At 37.0% G+C, this 22717-nt stretch overlaps 2 protein-coding genes across 3 annotated transcripts in view; one reads left to right on the forward strand and one right to left on the reverse strand.

The window, feature by feature from the left end:
• The first annotated feature begins 1990 nt into the window (after positions 1-1990).
• On the forward strand, positions 1991-21501 carry LOC307121654 (uncharacterized protein). Its single transcript, XM_079809323.1, has 9 exons — positions 1991-2081; positions 2667-3371; positions 11990-12694; positions 14085-14789; positions 15221-15925; positions 17561-18241; positions 18671-18853; positions 19588-19755; positions 20456-21501. The coding sequence occupies exons 1-9, from the start codon at positions 2072-2074 to the stop codon at positions 20698-20700; spliced, it is 4107 nt and encodes a 1368-aa protein (XP_079665449.1). The 5' UTR covers positions 1991-2071; the 3' UTR covers positions 20701-21501.
• Positions 21192-22717, reverse strand: part of myo5ab (myosin VAb) — a 29339-nt gene continuing 27813 nt past the window's right edge. For both annotated transcript variants that reach the window (XM_079809321.1, XM_079809320.1), the window contains exon 40: positions 21192-22210. In XM_079809321.1, coding sequence (XP_079665447.1) covers positions 22058-22210 — 153 coding nt within the window. In that variant the 3' untranslated portion in view covers positions 21192-22057. The remainder of the gene's footprint in view (positions 22211-22717) is intronic.

Below are 22717 nucleotides of genomic sequence, written 5' to 3' on the forward strand. Positions count from 1 at the left end.
TTTTCCACGTATGCTGCCATTTTGGATTTTGATACAAATGTTTGGAATGTTGGCATAAAGTCACATGACCCTGATTACATGACCCATCCTCCCATTAGTGTTTCTCATCAACTGCAACCACATAATGCCCATCCCCCCATGGCCCTTCCCCCTACAGCCTGTTAAATGTCTGTATCCTCCAAGATACAGAAACTCTTTAAGGGTTAACCTGGCTTGATGAATCCGTGTCTGCTCATCCTGGCTTGGTCTTTGTGCAACCAATTAAGCCTGGATGCACTTGTTTTGGCTTCATTGAGCTCAGCTCAGTCATTTATCCTGGATGTCTTAATTCTACTTTTGTGCAATGGGCCTCTGTTTTCTCTATTGTGTTTTAAATGAGTCACATCAAAGAGGCCCCACCTGTGGAAGCCATACATTGTCCCTTTTATCTTTGTCCCTTTTATCTTTTATGGCTCTTGGAATCTGAGTTCCTGGCTAGCATCTATGCGTTTGAATAGTTATGTTAATTAGGAGTAGGTGATACTCTGTCTGGGCAGGGTTTTCCCAAGACCTGTATATGTAATTAACATGCTTTGTTACAGATGAAGGACCATTGTGTTTCTTGCTTTTAATTCAAATGAGATCCAAGACAGGAGGGGGACCATTTGTGTATTGTCTCACCTCTTGCTCAAGGCGAAACCTTCAGTGGGTTTCGCCAGATGTATGGAAAATTACTGAGGGGGTTGTTAAAACACTGAGGGTATAAAAGTTTGTGCTTTCTTTTGTTTTAGCAGTTCACACTCTGTACAGGCTGCATGACTGTGTTGACTGTGGGCTCTTTCTTGCAAGAAAAATAAATCTTTATAAAGTGAATCTTTTTCCTAAGGTTTGTCTCTTATTAGTGATGTCAACGAATTCAATTTTGCCGTAATATTAACAAGACAACCCTTGTGCAAATTCATCAGTCGACAGCTGCTGAGTATTTTCTGCTTTTAACTGAAGCACCAAAGACAATCTCAAAAACATGGTTTGAAACCGCCCCCATTTTCTACATCACAAACACATAACCAATCCCGTTAACATGCGGTCGGGGCTTGTCCTTTCATTATTTGTTTAAAAAATAGAATGATATGAAATTGCATGTATAGGCAAAAACAATGGGATTTTTTTTTAATTCACCAATACATTTTTAGGTTTCAGGATTTTTTTTTAAACAAACTTTGTTAAAAGATGATTCTGAACTATGTTATGAAAGATATAAAAAAATGCACTGATTTTACCATTTACTTTATGCAATATGTTGGTAAAATGGCCATACTTGGAATTTCCCATTCAATACAATGTATCTATTCACTGCATCTAATTTGCATATTAATGTGTTCTTGGTGCAACATGTAATGAAAAAAGAAGTGTAATAATGGGAGTAATAATTGCCAAAATTTTCATAATAATATCTAATATTTCATAGGAAATGAAAATGCCTGATAAACATGATTTAAGTCCTGGCGTCCTCTACAGTGGACATTTATGAAATCAATGCTCTGTTTTGTAAAATAAAGTCATATTTTGATTAGAAACCCCCTTAACATTTTCCTGTTGATTTATAACAAACAATTTGAAAATTAATCCGATTTAAATTATAATTAAAAAATTATGATATTTACATTAAGAGTGCTAAACCTTAATGTCAACCGTTTTTAAAGACCAAGAAGTTGTCTTGGTGAAACCTCCAAACATTTGGTATCTCTGCAAAGCCCCGAATGTGCTCTTTACAGGACATCCAGACTGTGACATGATGTCAGTGAAATTCACTAAAATATTATGGACAAAAGTCTATTCGTGGGTCCCAGCATAGATCATATAAGATGATATGAAAGGTATTTCAAAACAACCTATATGATGTCTATGGGTCCCAGGAGGATACGTAAAATAAAATAACCTCGAAGATCACCTTTGCACACTTCCGCACACCTGTAGACCGTCTGTAGACCCGCCCATGTTGTGAAAGTCCAGTCAAACTCACATTGAAAGATAAACACAGCTAGTGCTGGTAAACCTTACTGTGGAACTCCGACTGAGACGCTGAAGTAAAATGGACTTAAGTAAGCATTTATTATTTAAAAAACTAATCGTCTTTTCCTTGTTAATTCATTGTAAACAATTATAATAATAATAATAATAATAAAAAACTTTAAATCAAACTCGACGTGTTTGCATTGCTACTGCTTTCACTTTCATATTGGTCGATACAGCTAAGAATATTTTGTAAGAAGGGATTGCTTTTTGTTCTTCATAAAGTCGCTTATGCTTATAAATATGTCTTGTCATGGTTCGCGGTTTATTTGCAGAATATATTACCTATACAGTCATGTGTTTTAAAGTGCGTGGCTGTGCAAAGTTATGTAACTGCTTGTGCCAGCTGTGTGTTCGCGCAAGAAAGTTATTTTGCAAATACATTGCAATTTAGCCCTGGGTTTTATGTAATCTGTGTTTTTGTTTTCTCCTGATTGAGAAAATTAAATTATTCTCTTTTCTTCATAATTTAGTTAACCATAGATGATTAACTTAATTCCATCCATGTGGCATTTGTATTATTACGAGTAGCATATTTTAGTACAGCTTTCTTGTTAACTGTTCAGAAAACACACACAACAGGATACGTGTGTTTTATTCTCTATTTGTTTCAGGTGACGCTCAACATCTCTCAGAGCTGAGGATTGTGTTGATGGGTTCTAGAGAAGCTGGTAAGAGTTCAACAGGAAACACCATCCTGGGCCGAGAGGAGTTTGAATTGAAGAGATCTGCTCAGTGTGTGAGGAGACATGGAGAAGTAGCAGACAGACACATCACTGTCATTGAAGCTCCAGGATGGTGGAGTAATTACACTGTAGAGAAGAGTCCTGAGATACTGAAACAGGAGATTGTGCTCAGTGTGTCTCTGTGTCCTCCAGGACCACACGCTGTACTACTGATCATACGTGTGGACACTGGATTTAAAGAGACTGAGAGAAAAGCATTACAGGAGCATCTGGATCTTCTCAGTGAGAGAGTCTGGAGTCACACTATAGTGCTGTTCACTCATGGAGACTCTCTGTCAGACACATCTATAGAGCAGCACATTGAGAGAGAAGGGCAGGATCTCCAGCGGCTGCTGGACAAATGTGGGAACAGGTATCATGTTCTCAACAATCACAACAGGAGTGACGACACTCAGATCAAGGAGCTGCTGGAGAAGATTGAGGAGACAGTGGCACAAAACAACGGCTGCCATTTTGAAATAGACAGAAAGATTTTACAGGAGGTGGAAGAGAGAAGAAGAACAGAGGATGAGAGAGCAGAAGAACGAATGAAGAGGATGAAAAAACAGAGAGACGACATCAGATCACAGATGAGTGAGTACACATACTTCATAGTACAAACGGCTGTGTTTTTCTGTTCTGTGTTTCTCTCGGTTCTCTCTGTTTTCATGTGAAGGATGGACATTATTAAGAGACTTAAAGAATCTTAAGATCTGACCCAACAAACATCAGCTTCCAGTGGCTCTTGGGTTTTGTTGGGTCAGTGTGACAATGACAGTCATGTTTCCAGTGGCAAAACTAGACTTTTATTCATGAGGTGGCCGAGGCTAATAGACCGCAAAAGAATATCATGTGTAATGCTTATTTGCTTTCATTGTTTTGACCCATGTAACATTGAATTCTAATAAATAAGCTACCAAAATTGTAGATACCAGTGAAATTTCACAATTCTCAATTCCAACTTATATATCACAGCAAAAACTACAAGCCTAATAATAAACACAGCAATTCCAATACAGTCCTCACACCATCGGTGCTCGGGCCCTAATAATATAAATGTAAAACATTATTTGAATCAAGTGAACAGTCAGCAGTAAAATACGATCAGTGTTAAGAATGAAGTGCTTCAAGTTTCAGGTCTAACAGTAAATCAGGTACAGAAATGTAATAATAAAATGTAAAATAACTACATAATCTTCACTGTATAAATTAAATATAGATGAATGCATGTTAAAGCTAGCTGCAAAAGTTATTCAGGTAAGATCAGTGGGTAATATTTTTTTCTTTTGTTCTTTGATTAACTTTAATGACAGACGGCAGGAGGTGGGCTATAGGCTGCTGTCACTTTAAGAGCGAATGCACAATATTGAATCCAATATATTGACACACATCTGATTTCTTTCTCAACTGCTTACATTCGGTGAAGACATAACCGACTGTGTTTACTGTGATACTCGCCAAGGTGGCAATTTTTGGCATATTTTTATGTGTATTTGTCCATTCAAGCGCAAGACGTGCTCTCACAAATAAAACATTTTTCGCACAGTAATCTAATGACAGCTTATGACATGACAACAGTCAAGAAAGTGTTATAGGCTTCTGTGCTAAAATGTGTCATGTCAAAAACTGGGAAATATATAAATACTAGGGCTGTCACGATATCAGATTTTTCACACCACGGTTATTGTGGCCAAAAAAAATTACGATATCGATATATCGCGATATCTATAGAAGCCTCGGGGGAGAAAGATATCAAATGAATTGGTAACACTTTACAATAAGGTTGTATTAGTTGACATTAGTTAATGCATTAGTTAACAAACTAACCATGAACAACAGCTGTTCAGCATTAGTTAATCTTCTTTGTTAATGTTAGTTAATATAGAGCTGTTCATGGTTTGTTAATGTTAGTTCACAGTGCATTTTATAAGATTTTAATAATGCATTAGTAGCCTAAATGTTGAAATTAACATTAACAAAGATTAATAAGTGCAGTTTATTAGTTCATGTTAACTTATGTAACTAATGTTAATTAAGGAACCTTATTGTAAAGTGTTACAAATTAATTTTTACTTTGTTTATTTAGTTTTATTTTTTACCCAACAAACATAATTGGATAATGATAAACAGGGTAATACTCTGTTACTGATAAATTGTCTTTGAAGCTCCCTATGAAATAACAAGAGAGAAAATACTGTCAAGTTCAACAGTATGATGATGAATAAATATTAACATAAATGTTATTGGCCATGACTAGATTGCAAATACAAATACGAATAGGCTACAAGAATAGACATTATTCATTAATTAAAAGAAACTATGAGACCGCGACCGTCGACTGGCTCTGACTGGTGTTTAGAGTCCGTTACTTCAGCGCAGCTGCAAGAGTTATGGCCTTTTTACACCTGCTCACTTCATTCGTTTTCTCTGATCATATATCTATCATATTGTGAAGAGATCAGGAGTAGGCTAAATGTCTTCCGAAATTCTTTCGACGCGGATTTAAATCCGATCACTCAGATGATCCACCGCTCCCACCACGCGCTGCGCGCGAGTGCTGAAGGGACTACAATAAGATGCAAGAAAAGACGCAAACGGCCGCCAGTGAAACTGAAAGTAGCCCAAGGCTCAGAATCAGATGCTCAAAAACACAATAATCTCCATTAAAACGAATGAGACTAAATGCTCTTTCCAGTGTTTAGGTCGCTTGTTCTCCTATTACGGCCTTTGATCTTGAAATGAGCCGATAAATAAAATACAACTCATAGGCCTATCTGTTGCTTTCGTTGTCGTGAACTGAATTTGCATAGCCTATAGAGTGGAAATTGAAGATTGGATTTATATTAATTTTGCAGAGAGGTATAAGGTAAGACAATGCATGTTTTTATTTTTATAGTTTAGATAGTGGCCCGTTTCGTTTGCAGGCGTCGTTGCGTGTGTGCCTGCCTCAGCTTGTCAAAAATGCGTTTTACTGTGGTGGTGATAGTAGACTAAACATATAAACTTACATTGTGATATGTTTGAAGTGTTTTATATATATGGGTTTTATTATAGGCAAGACAAGTCAAGTGTTGATTTGAGAGGATAAATTGATCCAACATGCGGTTAACTGTCGGCCGATGCCGCTTGGTCATTAGGAAAAGAAAAAAATAACTTTAATTTAACTAACGAAAATTGCTCCAAACATTTTTTCTAAATTAACTTAATAAAGAAACAAAACGAAATATAACAAATTTGACATTACAAACAAAGCTGAACTATTGTTATGCTGCAACAGTGTGTAATAGAGAGGGAGGAAAAAACACGGCTACAGTCAGACTCGGGACACCGGAGTATTTACGCGTCATGTTATCATACCAGTCCTGTTTATTTTAAATATTGTGGTTATCGCCAATACCGGTATATTGCCACACCCTAAATTAACACGATGTCGATATTTCGTGCTTTGAATATCATGGTTATCGTCAATACCAGTATATTGCGACACCCCTAATAAATACTATAAAATGAAAAGACATTTCTTTTAAATGTATAGTGCAGATTTTTAAAGGGTTAGTTCACCCAAAAAGGAAAATTCTGTCATTAATGACTTCCCCTCATGTCGTTGGACACCCGTAAGACCTCGTTCATCTTCGGAACACAAGTGAGGATATTTTAGTTGAAATCCGAGGGCTCAGAAAGGCCTCCATTGGCACAATGCACTTTACACTCTCAAGACCCATAAAAGGCACTAAAGACGTCGTTACAAAGTCCATCTCACTACAGTGGTTCTACAATAACTTTATGAATCGGCGAGAATAGTTTTTGTGCGCAAAAAAAACCTAAATAACGACTTACATAGTGATGACCAATTTCAAAATAATGCATCATGAAGCTTCGAAGCGTTATGAATCAGTGAGCCGAATCATGATTCGGATCGTGTGTCAAACCGCCAAACTGCTGAAATCACGTGACTTTGGCGATTCAAACCGCTGAATCGACTCACTGATTCATAACGCTTCGAAGCTTCATGATGCATTGTTTTGAAATCGGTCATCAAAATATAAGTTGTTTTTTTTGTGCACAAAAACTATTCTCGCCGATTCATAAAGTTATTGTAGAACCACTAGCCTGGATGCCAGCCGAACTTAGCCCCGCCCACAACATTTTTACTCGGGCAGTTCGGTCTGGACTTGATCCATAGAGAAGTAATTATGCCCGAACAGAAACTGTTCGGACCAATGAAATTGTCAGGGCGGGCTTTAGACGATGATGGACAGATGATCAACAGTAACGTAATCATCCACGTCATCAAAGACGCTTGGGTTGAGTTTGTTCTAATCCTAAACGGAGAACTTGTTCGTATATGCATTCACCTTTACTATTTCTCTCAGAAATGATGATCGTGTTGGTAAGTACTCTGTGTATCCTTAAATTCTTTTTTTACAACACCGGCAAAGATCGTTTACACTCATCTTTTTCTTCTAACGTTAGGCTACTTATTCCAGCGTGCGTGCAGGTACAGGGTTGCCAAGTTTTTACAACAAAACCCGCCCAATTGCTAACGTTCCTCAAAACAAGCCCAATAGCTTTCCAGGGGTGTTCTCCGGGAAAAAAAAGGCATTTGGGGGGTAAAATATGTGTTATTTGGCAGGGCTGGCAGCTAAAAATCGCATTCCTGGGTCTGTATATCACAATTGGGGTCGCTTCAACCCGCGGACATGGCAACACAGTGCAGTTGAGTTCTGTTGACATTTGACAACTAACGTTATGCATCGCTCCGTTGCTCTGATTGGTTGTAGGCAGGGCTTAAAAACGAAAAAAAATATCAATCGGTTCACTCCGAGCAGAATCGATATTATAGCGTTTCCGTTTTTGCGTTCCTCATTAAAAATTACTGTTCCGAAAATGGTTTGATTTGAAAAAATACCGGTTAATAACGTTATTTTAATTTAGCCTATACTTTAAACAAATATGTATAATAGACTTATTTTCACTCAATAATAATATAACGCATGGTAATTAAACTTGAATATTTATTTCATAACATTTTTAAAACCACAACAGAAATACATGCATTAATTACAAAGCATAAACAGCGGACCTGTTTTGGAGCGTTAGACAATCGAAAGTGGCCTCTTATGCCTAATTCTTTTCAGAAGAGTGATAACATTCTTTGTAACGTTACATAACTTTTTTTCAACACGACTTGTTTTAAAAAATGTATAAATAAACTGGATAACCATTAATGCACCGTCAACTGGTAATTTCAAAGCAAACACTGCGCAACACGTCCTTGCATCACATAATCAAATTCAGTCAGCTAATAAAGCTTGATCATTTAATGCAATATACCATTTAATACGAAGCATCAGCCGTCTATATAGAAAACATTGACCTGTATTGGCAATCTGAAAGACTATAGGAAAAATGTTTGATAGATGCTAGTAACCTACTTGGATAGGCTTAAACGAAATCCACAAACTAGCCTAAATCCGACTATTTGAGCTTAAAGTCCGTACTGCTTATTTAAACGTTCGAAAAGAATGTCCTCCAATACCTGCGCTTTCATTGTAGACCTCAGCGGGGAAAGAAATACTTGAGGCATGAAAATGCGCGCTCTGAGTCTGCACTGACGGTAGATTCATAGATGACTGGTGCGCGGGCATTTCACTCACGCTTGATCCGTCAACGTCACATGCTGTAGCTACTCTATTCATGATTGGTCACTGCCAAATAAAAATATTAAAGAGAACGATAAAATAACGTTATTAACCGGTTAATGGTCATTTCAAATTAACGTTTCTGTTCAGAACGATTCAAATTGATTTTGATTTCGTTTTCGTTTTTGTTCCTCTTAAAATTTCGTTCGTTTCCGGTTTTCGTTTTCGTTCCTTGAACCGGTTCAGAGCATAGACCGTAAAAAAATATGGACGACGCGACTTCATTGACTTCCGCTGACCAAAGTTGAAGCTTTCATAGGCCCGCTCACGGCGCTGACATCTTGGGACCGAGTCTGCGCAGTAGCGATCTCGGGACCGGAGTTGCGCAGTAGAGAACAGGAAGTAGAGGCGCGATTATCAAAAGCCCGCCCACACTCTCACAGATGCAGAACAATTCATTATGTTGGTGTGAAATAAACAGTTATGGAAGTGTATAAATTAAAGCTAAAGCTCCAATCTCCTCCCAAAAATCCAGAAAAAAGTCCGTTAGTGCCTCAGTGACAAGTTCATTCAGAGAAGCCGTCAATCTCAGCTGTCAATCATGACGTCACACCCCTCGTTTTTATAGCATCAAATAACTCACTAAAACTAAACTTATTTAAAAAACGAACACTTGAAATGAAATAATTGTAATAAAAACTGCCTAAAATGACAGAAACCATCTTTAGGAAACAATTATTTGAAGTGTAATTAAATTGTTTAGTGTGTCTCGCGCCCATTCTAATACATGGAGAGGCGGGGTTTAGGAGCTATACTGGGACCGGCCACCGGGGGGCGATCGAGGCCCGAAAGCTTCAATTTCTGACTGAAGCACTACAGGCTTGGTTCAGAGCCCTGGTTGTAGGTCTATCCAATTGAGGTCTTTCCTGGTTCGGTTGAAACACGCCCCATAATCACAGCCCAACGGAGCAGTATCAGACTCATATTCTGACTAGAATTGAGTATGACGACGTCAGGCTATAGAACCACTGTAGTGAGATGGACTTTGTAACGACGTCTTTAGTGCCTTTTATGGGTCTTGAGAGTGTAAAGTGCATTGTGCCAATGGAGGCCTTTCTGAGCCCTCGGATTTCAACTAAAATATCTTAATTTGTGTTCCGAAGATGAACGGAGGTCTTACGGGTGTCCAACGACATGAGGGGAAGTCATTAATGACAGAATTTTAATTTTTGGGTGAACTAACCCTTTAAAGAAGCAACAACATAATCCGAATGGGTGACACTTGCTTGTTGTTACTCTTAAAAATTAATCTTTATTATTTATTTTTTTTCAACACTGAATCTAATACTACACATATTTAACTCTTCAAAATGTGTATTGGTCAATCTCAGGTAACTTTATTTAGTTCTTTACAAGGCTTCTAAGCAGAAGATGGATGTATGTTTTCCAGTCCTGTTACCAAAACTCATGTGCCATTTAAAAAGCATGTTTAAAACCTTGTCAATTCATGCCTTTATTTTCCCTTCAAGATAGTAAATATTTTAAAGAAATGGTTGGTTATAGGTTCAAATAATTAATGTGTGATTAAAAAACACTCTATATGAAGACATGGCGTATTTGAATAAAAAACACAAATAATTTTTTTTTCATTTTAAAGAAGACTGAAGCTACAAGTTTATTTAATTTTTTTTATAATTTGCTTTAGTAAACATTTATATAAATGATGGACCAAACAAAACTGATGAAAACAGTGGTTTAACTATTTTTTTTTAAAGAAAAAAAAGTATGTTTTTGTAACAGGAATGAACACTTGGTAACTGGAATGAAGACTGTGTAACAGGAATGAGTGTCCATAAGTGTGTGTGTGTGTGTGTGTGTGTGTGTGTGTGTGAGAGAGAGAGAGAGAGAGAGAGAGAGTGTACATAGCCGTGTGTGCTAAATGTCTAAAAAAAAATTGTAATTTCAACTGTAAAACTCATAAATCAGGTGAATATTATATCAACTAATATTCACAATTTTAAATCAACAAAACAGAGGACTCTACTCACTCCTGTTACTTTTACTCAGTCCTGTTATTTTTCATATGAGTAATAGGAATGAAAGTAACAGGATTGAGTTTTTAAGCAAAAAATTTGCAGATACATGCCAAATTGCCACTTGGCTAAGTAGCTAATAGCATGAGGACACTGAGAAAATTGTAGTGACTTACCTAAAGTTAATATTTTTAAAATAAACAAATAACCTCTAAGAAATAATTTAGGTAACAGGACAGTGCGTTGAGATATGACCTTCTTAGTCAAAGTTACAATTTCATCAAATATACAGAAATAAAAATGAGAGGACTTACTTTTGGTCTTCCCATGGCCTACATAAGATCCAGATGATGCAACATCCTTTTGAAAAGCTCGTCTAGTGGCATGTTCCAAGTTTTTAGAGGGGGCAATGTGTGAGGATAACAGGACTGAGTGAAAACCTGCGGACACGACTAAAATGTGTATTTTATATAACATATTATGGATTTTTTATTAAAAAAATTTTTTTTTTAAGCATAGATGGTATATGGAGTCACACAACAATGCAAAAAAAAGTAAGATTTCTCAACGATTTTAATGATTATATTTCATGATAAAGTTTAGATACCGGGGACATGTAACAAATAAAAAAATTTTTAGTGTTCTCAATAGTTAATAATGTTTTAAATTAAATTTTTTACATTTGCAGTTAGATTAATGTTCAGGACACTTTGCTTAATTATAAAATGTATTTTTGAGTTCATTTCCATGCAAATGTATACAAAAAATGTCCTGGGGACTGAAATGTTACCCATTCGGTGGAATGGCTTTTTATTGTGCAGAAGTATTAAAATATGAAAGGCTCCAATACAGAGCGACACAAAGCACTTATGCACATTTTGTGCGCAGAATGATGCGCTTGAAGCAACACACTCATAGTCTACAGCAGTGGTTCTCAAACTTTTTATACCAAGTACCACCTCAAAAAATATTTGGCTCTCCAAGTACCAGGAGTAATGACCAACATTAAAATACAGTAGCGTAGTAGACCTAACTTCAGCTACAGCTCTGCACAGTTCAAAAACGAGACAGTTTATTCCTAAAAAGAATATTTTGTGTTATCAGCCACTTTAACATTGTAAATACACTCTGTGCTTACATACAGGTAAATAAAATAATAAAATAATGATTAAATTAAAAATGTGTTGTGAAGTTAAATTAAAACTGTACTGTACTTAACTGTGAAAAGAGTACCACTAGAGGCAGCCTGAGCACCACACTATGAGAACCACTGGTCTACAGGAGTTTATTGAGCTTTTTTTTTTACAAGCTTTACAAGTAAATTTAAGTGTAAAGAAAGATTCATAGCGCTCTATTCTCCTTGTAATTACAATTATCCCTGGTTTATATGGTTAGTTAACCATAGATGATTAACTTAATTCCATTCATGTGGCATTTGTATTATTATGAGTAGCATATTTTAGTACAGCTTTCTTGTTAACTGTTCAGAAAACACACACAACAGGATAAGTGTGTTTTTATTCTCTATTTGTTTCAGGTGACGCTCAACATCTCTCAGAGTTGAGGATTGTGTTGATGGGTCATAGAAATATTGGTAAGAGTTCAGCAGGAAACACCATCCTGGGCCTAGATGAGTTTGACTTGAAGAGATCTGCTCAGTGTGTGAGGAGACATGGAGAAGTAGCAGACAGACACATCACTGTCATTGAAGCTCCAGGATGGTGGAGTAGTTACACTGTAGAGAAGAGTCCTGAGATACTGAAACAGGAGATTGTGCTCAGTGTGTCTCTGTGTCCTCCAGGACCACACGCTGTACTACTGATCATACGTGTGGACACTAGATTTAAAGACTATGTGAGAAAAGCATTGCAGGAGCATCTGGATCTTCTCAGTGAGAGAGTCTGGAGTCACACTATAGTGCTGTTCACTCATGGAGACTCTCTGTCAGACACATCTATAGAGCAGCACATTGAGAGTGAAGGGCAGGATCTCCAGCGGCTGCTGGACAAATGTGGGAACAGGTATCATGTTCTCAACAATCACAACAGGAGTGACGACACTCAGATCAAGGAGCTGCTGGAGAAGATTGAGGAGACAGTGGCACAAAACAACGCCTGCCATTTTGAAATAGACAGAAAGATTTTACAGGAGGTGGAAGAGAGAAGAAGAGCAGAGGAAGAGAGAGCAGAAGAACGAATGAAGAGGATGAAAAAACAGAGAGACGACATCAGATCACAGATGAGTGAGTACACATACTTCATAGTACAAACGGCTGTGTTTTTCTATTCTGTGTTTCTCTCTGTTCTCTCTGTTTTCATGTGAAGGATGGACATTATTAAGAGAATCTTAAGATCTGACCCAACAAACATCAGCTTCCAGGGGCTCTTGGGTTTTGTTGGGTCAGTGTGACAATGACAGTCATGTTTCCTGACATTATGAATCCAACAGCAAATGTTGCTGGTGTTTCTGGTGTTTGTTGGTCAAGAATACTTTAAAAACTGCACTTATCATTTCATGAACATCATTTCTTATGCAAACATACAGACTCCGTGTCATGCTGTGGTCCTGGTCAGGATTATTGTGTGATAATGACTGTACATTATCTCTGGCTTATTGTAGTATGTAGAGATTTTAGGGTCAATCCATCTCAAGTGGTCTAATGGCGGTCGTTTGACATTTTTAATTTTCCTGTTTTTTAATGAGTGCTTCGCTCTATGTATTGATATTTACAAACAATCAGTCTTTAGTGTTTTATTTTACTTGGTTTAAGCACAGCTACAGTCTTTGTGTCGTGGCTCAACAAGTTTCAGTGATTTGGTTTTAGATAGGGGTGTAAATCGGACGGTTCATCACGATATCGATTCTCATAGCCAGCGATACGATATTTTCCAATACCTCAAAAAGTTCTGTGATATGATTACGATACAATTTGATTCAGGGGTATATCAATCAATATTTCGATATTATGATATTATGTGCCTATTTTACACAACCAGTTACATTTGTATTAACTCAAAACTGCAACCAAGCAAAATTATTTCAAAATATCACACCCTGCACCCTGATCGGGACATCCACAAATAAAACATTCTCACAGTAATCTAATGACAGCTTATGACATCACAACAGTCAAGAAAGTGTTATAGGCTTCTGTGCTAAAATGTGTCATGTCAAAAAACTGATAAACAAGGGGAAAAATATATAAATAATATACAATTAAAAGACATTTCTTTTAAATGTATAGCACATATTTTTAAAGAAGCAACATCATATTATCGGTAGGACAGAACAAGATATGCTATTAATATTCTTTCATTGTGCAAAAGTATTATAATATGAAAGGCTCCAATACAGAGCGGCACAAAGCACTTATGCACATTTTTGTGTGCAGAATGATGTGCTTGATCAACACACTCATAGTCTACAGGAGTTTATTGAAGTTTTTTTTTAACAGTTTTAAACTTAAGTGTAAAGAACGATTCATAGCGCTTCATTCTCCTTGTAATTTAGTTAACCATAGATGATTAACTTAATTCCTTTCATGTGGCATTTGTATTATTATGAGTAGCATGTTAACTGTTCAGAAAACACACACAACAGGATAAGTGTGTTTTATTCTCTATTTGTTTCAGGTGACGCTCAACATCTCTCAGAGTTGAGGATTGTGTTGATGGGTCATAGAAATACTGGTAAGAGTTCAACAGGAAACGCCATCCTGGGCCGAGAGGAGTTTGACTTGAAGAGATCTGCTCAGTGTGTGAGGAGACATGGAGAAGTAGCAGACAGACACATCACTGTCATTGAAGCTCCAGGATGGTGGAGGAATTACACTGTAGAGAAGAGTCCTGAGATACTGAAACAGGAGATTGTGCTCAGTGTGTCTCTGTGTCCTCCAGGACCACACGCTGTACTACTGATCATACGTGTGGACAGTAAATTTAAAGACTATGTGAGAAAAGCATTACAGGAGCATCTGGATCTTCTCAGTGAGAGAGTCTGGAGTCACACTATAGTGCTGTTCACTCATGGAGACTCTCTGTCAGACACATCTATAGAGCAGCACATTGAGAGTGAAGGAGAGGATCTCCAGCGGCTGCTGGACAAATGTGGGAACAGGTATCATGTTCTCAACAATCACAACAGGAGTGACGACACTCAGATCAAGGAGCTGCTGGAGAAGATTGAGGAGACTGTGGCACAAAACAACGCCTGCCATTTTGAAATAGACAGAAAGATTTTACAGGAGATGAAAGAGAGAAGAAGAACAGAGGGAGAGAGAGCAGAAGAACGAATGAAGAGGATGAAAAAACAGAGAGACGACATCAGATCACAGATGAGTGAGTACACATACTTTATAGTGCAGAATCAGCCACTTTAACATTGTAAATACACTCTGTGCTTACATACAGGTAAATAAAATAATAAAAAAAGATTCAATTACAAATGTGTTGTGAAGTTAAATTAAAACTGTACTGTACTTAACTGTAAAAAGAGTACCACTAGAGGCAGCCTGAGTACCACACTATGAGAACCACTGGTCTACAGGAGTTTATTGAGCTTTTTTTTTTACAAGTTTTAAATTTAAGTGTAAAGAACGATTCATAGCGCTTCATTCTCCTTATAATTTAGTTAACCATAGATTAACTTAATTCCATTCATGTGGCATTTGTATTAATATGAGTAGCATATTTGAGTACAGCTTTCTTGCTAACTGTTCAGAAAACACACACAACAGGATAAGTGTGTTTTTATTCTCTATTTGTTTCAGGTGACGCTCAACATCTCTCAGAGCTGAGGATTGTGTTGATGGGTCATAGAGAAGCTGGTAAGAGTTCAACAGGAAACGCCATCCTGGGCCGAGAGGAGTTTGACTTGAAGAGATCTGCTCAGTGTGTGAGGAGACATGGAGAAGTAGCAGACAGACACATCACTGTCATTGAAGCTCCAGGATGGTGGAGTAGTTACACTGTAGAGAAGAGTCCTGAGATACTGAAACAGGAGATTGTGCTCAGTGTGTCTCTGTGTCCTCCAGGACCACACGCTGTACTACTGATCATACGTGTGGACACTAGATTTAAAGAGACTCAGAGAAAAGCATTTCAGGAGCATCTGGATCTTCTCAGTGAGAGAGTCTGGAGTCACACTATAGTGCTGTTCACTTATGGAGACTCTCTGTTAGACACATCTATAGAGCAGCACATTGAGAGTGAAGGGCAGGATCTCCAGCGGCTGCTGGACAAATGTGGGAACAGGTATCATGTTCTCAACAATCACAACAGGAGTGACGACACTCAGATCAAGGAGCTGCTGGAGAAGATTGAGGAGACAGTGGCACAAAACAACGCCTGCCATTTTGAAATAGACAGAAAGATTTTAAAGAAGATGAAAGAGAGAAGAAGAGCAGAGGAAGAGAGAGCAGAAGAACGAATGAAGAGGATGAAAAAACAGAGAGACGACATCAGATCACAGATGAGTGAGTACACATACTTTATAGCTCAGACAGGGCTGTGTTTTTCTGTTCTGTGTTTCTCTCTGTTCTCTCTGTTTTCATGTGAAGGATGGACATTATTAAGAGACTTAAAGAATCTTAAGCTCTGACCCAACAAACATCAGCTTCCAGTGGCTCTTGGGTTTTGTTGGGTCAGTGGGACAATGACAGTCATGTTTCCAGTGGCAAAACTAGACTTTTATTCATGAGGTGGCCGAGGCTAATAGACCACGAAAGAATATCATGTGTAATGCTTATTTGCTTTAATTGTTTTGACCCATGTAACATTGAATTCTACCAAAATTGTAGATACCAGTGAAATTCCAGAATTCTCAATTCCAACTTATATATCACAGCAAAAACTACAAGCCTAATAATAAACGCAGCAATTCCAATACAGTCCTCACACCATCGGTGCTCGGGCCCTAATAATATAAATGTAAAACATTATTGAAATCAAGTGAACAGTCTGCAGTAAAATATGATCAGTGTTAAGAATGAAGTGCTTGAAGTTTCAGGTCTAACAGTAAATCAGGTACAGAAATGTAATAATAAAATGTAAAATAACTACATAATCTTCACTGTATAAATTAAATATAGATTAATGCATGTTAAAGCTAGCTGCAAAAGTTATTCAGGTAAGATCAGTGGGTAATATTTTTTTCTTTTGTTCTTTGATTAACTTTAATGACAGACGGCAGGAGGTGGGCTATAGGCTGCTGTCACTTTAAGAGCGAATGCACAATATTGAATCCAATATATTGACACAATTGACAGCTGAAACCCATGTCTTGCATATGTCTGTGCGTAGTGGTTCTTGAAGCACTGACTCAAGTAGTCCACTCTTTGTGAATCTCCCCCACATTTTTGAATGGGTTTTGTTTCACAATCCTCTCCAGGGCGCGTTTATCCCTATTGCTTATATACTTTTTTCTATCACATCTTTTCCTTCCCTTCGCCTCTCAATTAATGTGCTTGGACACAGAGCTCTGTGAACAGCCTGCCTCTTTTGCAATGACCTTTTGTGTCTTGCCCTCCTTGTGAAAGGTGTCAATGGTCATCTTTTGGACAACTGTCAAGTCAGCAGTCTTCCCCATGATTGTGTAGCCTACAGAACTAGACTGAGAGACCATTTAAAGGCCTTTGCAGGTGTTTTAGTTAGAAAGTGCTAGTTAACTAGCTGATTAGAGTGTGTCACCAGGTGTCTTCAATATTGAACCTTTTCACAATATTCAAATTTTCTGAGATACTGAATTTGGGATTTTCCTTAGTTGTCAGTTATAATCATCAAAATTAAAAAAAACAATAAACATTTGAAATATATCAGTCTGTGTGTAATGAATGAATATAATATACAAGATTCACTTTTTGAATGGAATTAGTGAAATAAATCAACTTTTAGATGATATTCTAATTATATGACCAGCACCTGTATATGTAATCACTCCAAAAAATAGGAAAAATAAAAAAAAGGTTGAGCAACTAACTTTAGTATTTTTGGACTTGAGATAGATTGACCCTAAATTAATATTAAATGTAAATAGAGCAGAATTGTATACAGATACAAATTCTGAGTACAATATAATTTTGCAAAAATGTTTTATTCTCTATTTGTTTCAGGTGAAGCTCAACATCTCTCAGAGCTGAGGATTGTGTTGATGGGTTATAAACTTGCTGGTAAGAGTTCAACAGGAAACACCATCCTGGGCCGAGAGGAGTTTGACTTGAAGAGATCTGCTCAGTGTGTGAGGAGACATGGAGAAGTAGCAGACAGACACATCACTGTCATTGAAGCTCCAGGATGGTGGAGTAGTTACACTGTAGAGAAGAGTCCTGAGATACTGAAACAGGAGATTGTGCTCAGTGTGTCTCTGTGTCCTCCAGGACCACACGCTGTACTACTGATCATACGCGTGGACACTAGATTTAAAGAGACTCAGAGAAAAGCATTGCAGGAGCATCTGGATCTTCTCAGTGAGAGAGTCTGGAGTCACACTATAGTGCTGTTCACTCGTGGAGACTCTCTGTTAGACACATCTATAGAGCAGCACATTGAGAGTGAAGGGCAGGATCTCCAGCGGCTGCTGGACAAATGTGGGAACAGGTATCATGTTCTCAACAATCACAACAGGAGTGACAACACTCAGATCAAGGAGCTGCTGGAGAAGATTGAGGAGACAGTGGCACAAAACAACGCCTGCCATTTTGAAATAGACAGAAAGATTTTACAGGATGTGGATGGTAGAAAGAAAGCAGAAGAGCGACTGGACAAATGGAGAGAAGACATCAAATCACAGACTAGTGAGTGAAATCAGATTTAAATAGTTTCATAGTGTCCATCAGTATATCAGTGTCTTAATACTCACACAGGCTGCTGGATGAGCTCTAACACATCTTCCAGCTCAACCTTAGATTTTCTCAGTTCTAGGTCCAACCCTCCTTAGCTTTACTAGGAAACTATGGCGTTTGCTGCTGGCTTTAGAAATCACTTTGAATATCATAGAATGTTCTGTCCTATTCAAATGTGAACCAAAGTTCTGCAGTGAAGTGAATCATCATCACTCACATTATCTGTGTCACTGCTTTGCTGTTTTAAGCCTTTGGTTTTCTGAATGTCAGAAATATGATATGCTTTTCTGTTCACAAGAAATGATGAATGGATGCTTGAGTTTGCAGAAATGTAATGCTAATGTTCTTCTTCTGATCTGCTCTCTGCTTTCATTATCACAGTCAGTGGTGCTGAAGGATCTGATTCATGCTCTCTGGGAAGTTCTGCTTATGGTTCATTCAGATCATCTGAAGCAGACGTCAAGTCAATTGGATCATCACAAACCAGAGATTCATCTCTTATGAGCAGATTCAAGTCAGGGGTCCTAAGAATATTTAATAGCATGGAATTACTACCACCATTGAGTGAGTGTCTACTGTTATATTTGGCCACAAATACAGTTAATTCTGGTGTCACTGGTTTAAGTATAAGGAGCACAATTGCCAAGTTATTTTTGTTTTAGACTTAATTATCTTAAAATAGCCTGTCCCACCTCTTGACCTTCTCAACTGTAATTAAATAAAATCATACAATAAATCATAATTCCTACATAATATTTGAAATGATATTGAATTTATTGTAGTACAAATTATTTTTCCTTATTGGCTAATTCTAATGACCAAAAATGTAATACAATCCTGCACCATCCTAGATTTTGTGCCTAACCCTGCCAATTTAGCCAATTACAAAATTTAGACTTCAACAGGAATATAGATTCATTATCTCTCTTTTTCTGCAGCTCAGATAATATTTAGTTTGAGGATAATGATCAATATTTTCTGAGGGGTTTGCACCTCATTTTATTTACATTTGAAACCTTTTAAATCACTAGGATATTCTCCGCTTGATCTTCATTTATCGCAACAATTGAATTAAATTGATAAAGAATTTAAAATATAAAACAAGGACAACATTTTATAAATCCTACATGATTAATGAATTGTATGAAAGTCATCTGTCAGTGATTCCCTTTACATTAGTTTCTATACTTCATGTATTTATGCAGGTTACTTCATTTGTTGGGGAACATATTTGAGGTGTTTAATATAAGACTTTTGCTCTGCAACGATTTCCGAAAGTTCTCTGATTCTTTTTCTAGTGAGTGGAGATGAGTGTCTGGACACATCGTCTCTGGGAAGTTCTGCGTACGGTTCATTGTCAGGAGCAGACAGATGGTCAAGTTTTGGTTCCAGAGATTCATCTCACACAAGATACAAGTCAGAGGTCTTAAAAATACATAACAGCATGGAATTTACACCACCACTCAGTGAGTGTCTTTTCATTTTATTTGCAACTTTCCACCAATGCAGTCACATTACATTTTTATTAAAGCAAAAGAGGCACAAATGCCATGTTTTTTGCTGTGAGACTTTTTAGATATTTTAGACAAACTTGATCCTTTAAAAGGTGATTGTGGCCTGTCCCACCTCTTGACCTTCTCAACATTTAAACTCATACAACATAATCTGTCAATGGATATACAGTTTTTCTTGATTGCTAACACACAAATCATGAAACAATTCACCGTTTTCTCACAACTGTAAACACAATCTCAGAACTACACACCAAACCTCAAACTGTCACGTCAAAATCAAATATTTTAATCAAACATATTGTCTTTTGTCAGAATCAAACTTTGGCCTCAGATGACACACAAAACCACTTCAAATACACACTCATTCCTGCTTAGAGAACACTGGTGACATCATTTCCTAACACTGTAACAAAAGCCTCTTATTGAGGAAAATGTACATGGAGTAAATACCAGTACCAAAGATGACATATTACTAGACTAGTATTACCACTAGATAATACTTGATTAATACCAAGATCAAATTAAATATTAAAATTACAATTTGTATAAAACTGTGCAAATGGAGTTTATATATTGTTTTCATGCAGTAGCTGTATAATGTTTAGGGAACACTGAAGGTGAATTGAAAAGTTCTGTTGCTGTTTTTTTCCAGTGAGTGGAGATGAGCGGGCGGACACGAGGTCTGTGGGAAGTTCTGGTTACGGTTCATTCAGATCTCTATCAGGAGCAGAGAGCGATTCAGCTTTAAGCTCATCACATGTAAAAGTCTCCTCTCACAGCTCAAGATTCAGGACTGTCGAGACGATTTCTGAGTCTGTGGAACAATCAGAAACCAAAGAAACACGGGATGAGTCAAAGATCTCAAAACATGAGCATGAAGACTCTGAGAAGACTTGAATGATATTGCATTAATGAAAGCGAAGTTATGGCTGTATAATCTTGACCTTTTGGCATTTTACATCAGGTTTAACAAAGTGTACAAAACCGCATTAAAATTATGACTATAAAATGAACAAACCTGCATATCATGTATTATGTACATATCTGTGAAATTACTAACATATACATCAGTAATGCCAATTTTTACCCTACATTTTTTCTTATTTGAAAATTAACAACACATCTTGATATTCAATATGACCCTTTTCTCAATGGTTTATATATACATAATTTTTCCGTTCTCTTCACATTTATCTAAATTAAGCCTTACAAATGTATTTTTCATACACCATATTTCATTTTTAATCCCTATCCATTGGTCTCTTTTTAGAGGATCAATCTGCAGCCATTTACAAGTTATAGCTTTCCTTCAACTTCAATAAGTATTAATCCTTGTCTAAAACAGTTTTTGGTATTTTCTATACATTGAAATGAATGAATATTCAAATTACACTCAGCTTTTCAATTTCAGCTGCCAATATAGTTATATTTTTACAGGCCCAAAAATATGGTCAGCCATTGAGTTTCCACATTACCTCCACTGCCTTTTGTTGTGCATTACACAAATATGATCATGTTATAATAATTTGTCTCAATGTTTTTACTCAAATTTACTTTTAAAAATAAAATAATCCCCAATTTGCAAGTAAATTTGATCAGTCTATAATGTCAAGTCTTAAAAATAGTTTTCACTAGCTGTGATATGTGCCTTCTTTCTGACCCACATCAGCCACAAATAAATGATCCATAACAAATGTCAATGTGTCAAATCTCTCCACAGATTATATATTATATTAAGTGCAACTCATCAAACCTTGGGTCAGTATGCAACAATCATAAAAAGTAAAATCAGAACTGTACACTGTATGAATATATGAAAGCTCTTTTTATAACATTCCACTTCATATTTCAAATGGCAATACTGATTAACATTTTTTATATCCAACTACTGCACATAAAATATTTAAGATATTCCTAAAGGTCGAGAAAAGTGCTCCTATCCATTTTCAGCCATACAAGAAGCCTTATTAATGTCTTACAGCGATATTTCAGTCAAACACTCTAAAGGTAACACACACACATTTGAGATACAGAACAACTGAAGTCGCAAACATTTCAAACCCATTTTAGCCCCAAAGCACATAGCAATAAATCCAGCAAATACAGTGAAATGTGTTTAAAATGTGAAATCCTTTACAGTGATACAAGAGTAAACAATCATCCCAGAAAATGTGACCAAATAAATACAATCCAAGGCTTTATTTCAGAATTGATTCTGTTCCGTAGATTCCATGATGAGATCACTGGTGTGTTTCTAAACCCGCGTCAGGAAGCTCAGATTGAGGCTGCTGGGGAGCTGGATGCTCTCGAAGGCCACAGATGAAGGGTTGAAGGGGAAAGTGACTGAGAAAATGATCTTAGCGTCCATCAGTAACTGAGAAGACTCCTTACGATCCTTTAATAAATTCTGTGGAGGGGATAGAGAAGTGTTTTAACATTAAAAAAAAAAAAAAAATCAAACAATATCTGCTTTAAAATACACTTACAACCCTCAATGGTACGGTGTTGCCTCCAGGCAACATAGTCTATTTTCGTTTATTTTTAATAAAATGAAACACCAATTTATTGTTCAAACCTATCTCAGGGAAGAAGAACTCAAATACTAATCAATGAAAGTGCAAAAATTGGTCACATGACCCACAGGGGTCCATTTTGTGTCCCGTTTCAGCACATGTGCACAGGTCACATGGCTCCATATTTTCATCAATGAAAAGTGCATTTTTCACTCATTTACATCCAGTTAAATCACCCACAAAAATATGAGTCACCTTCACTGGAAAAGTAAAGAAGTATTTTCAAGAATTTTTCATTATATATCATCGAATGTTTTATAGTAATTAACAAAAAACTGTGTTGCCTCAAGGGAACATTGTACCATAAAGGAATCGCTTAAGGCCATGCCAGACACACTAGG

Source organism: Gobio gobio (genome assembly GCF_949357685.1).
Source record: "Gobio gobio genome assembly, chromosome: 25".
Taxonomy (NCBI): Eukaryota; Metazoa; Chordata; class Actinopteri; order Cypriniformes; family Gobionidae; genus Gobio; species Gobio gobio.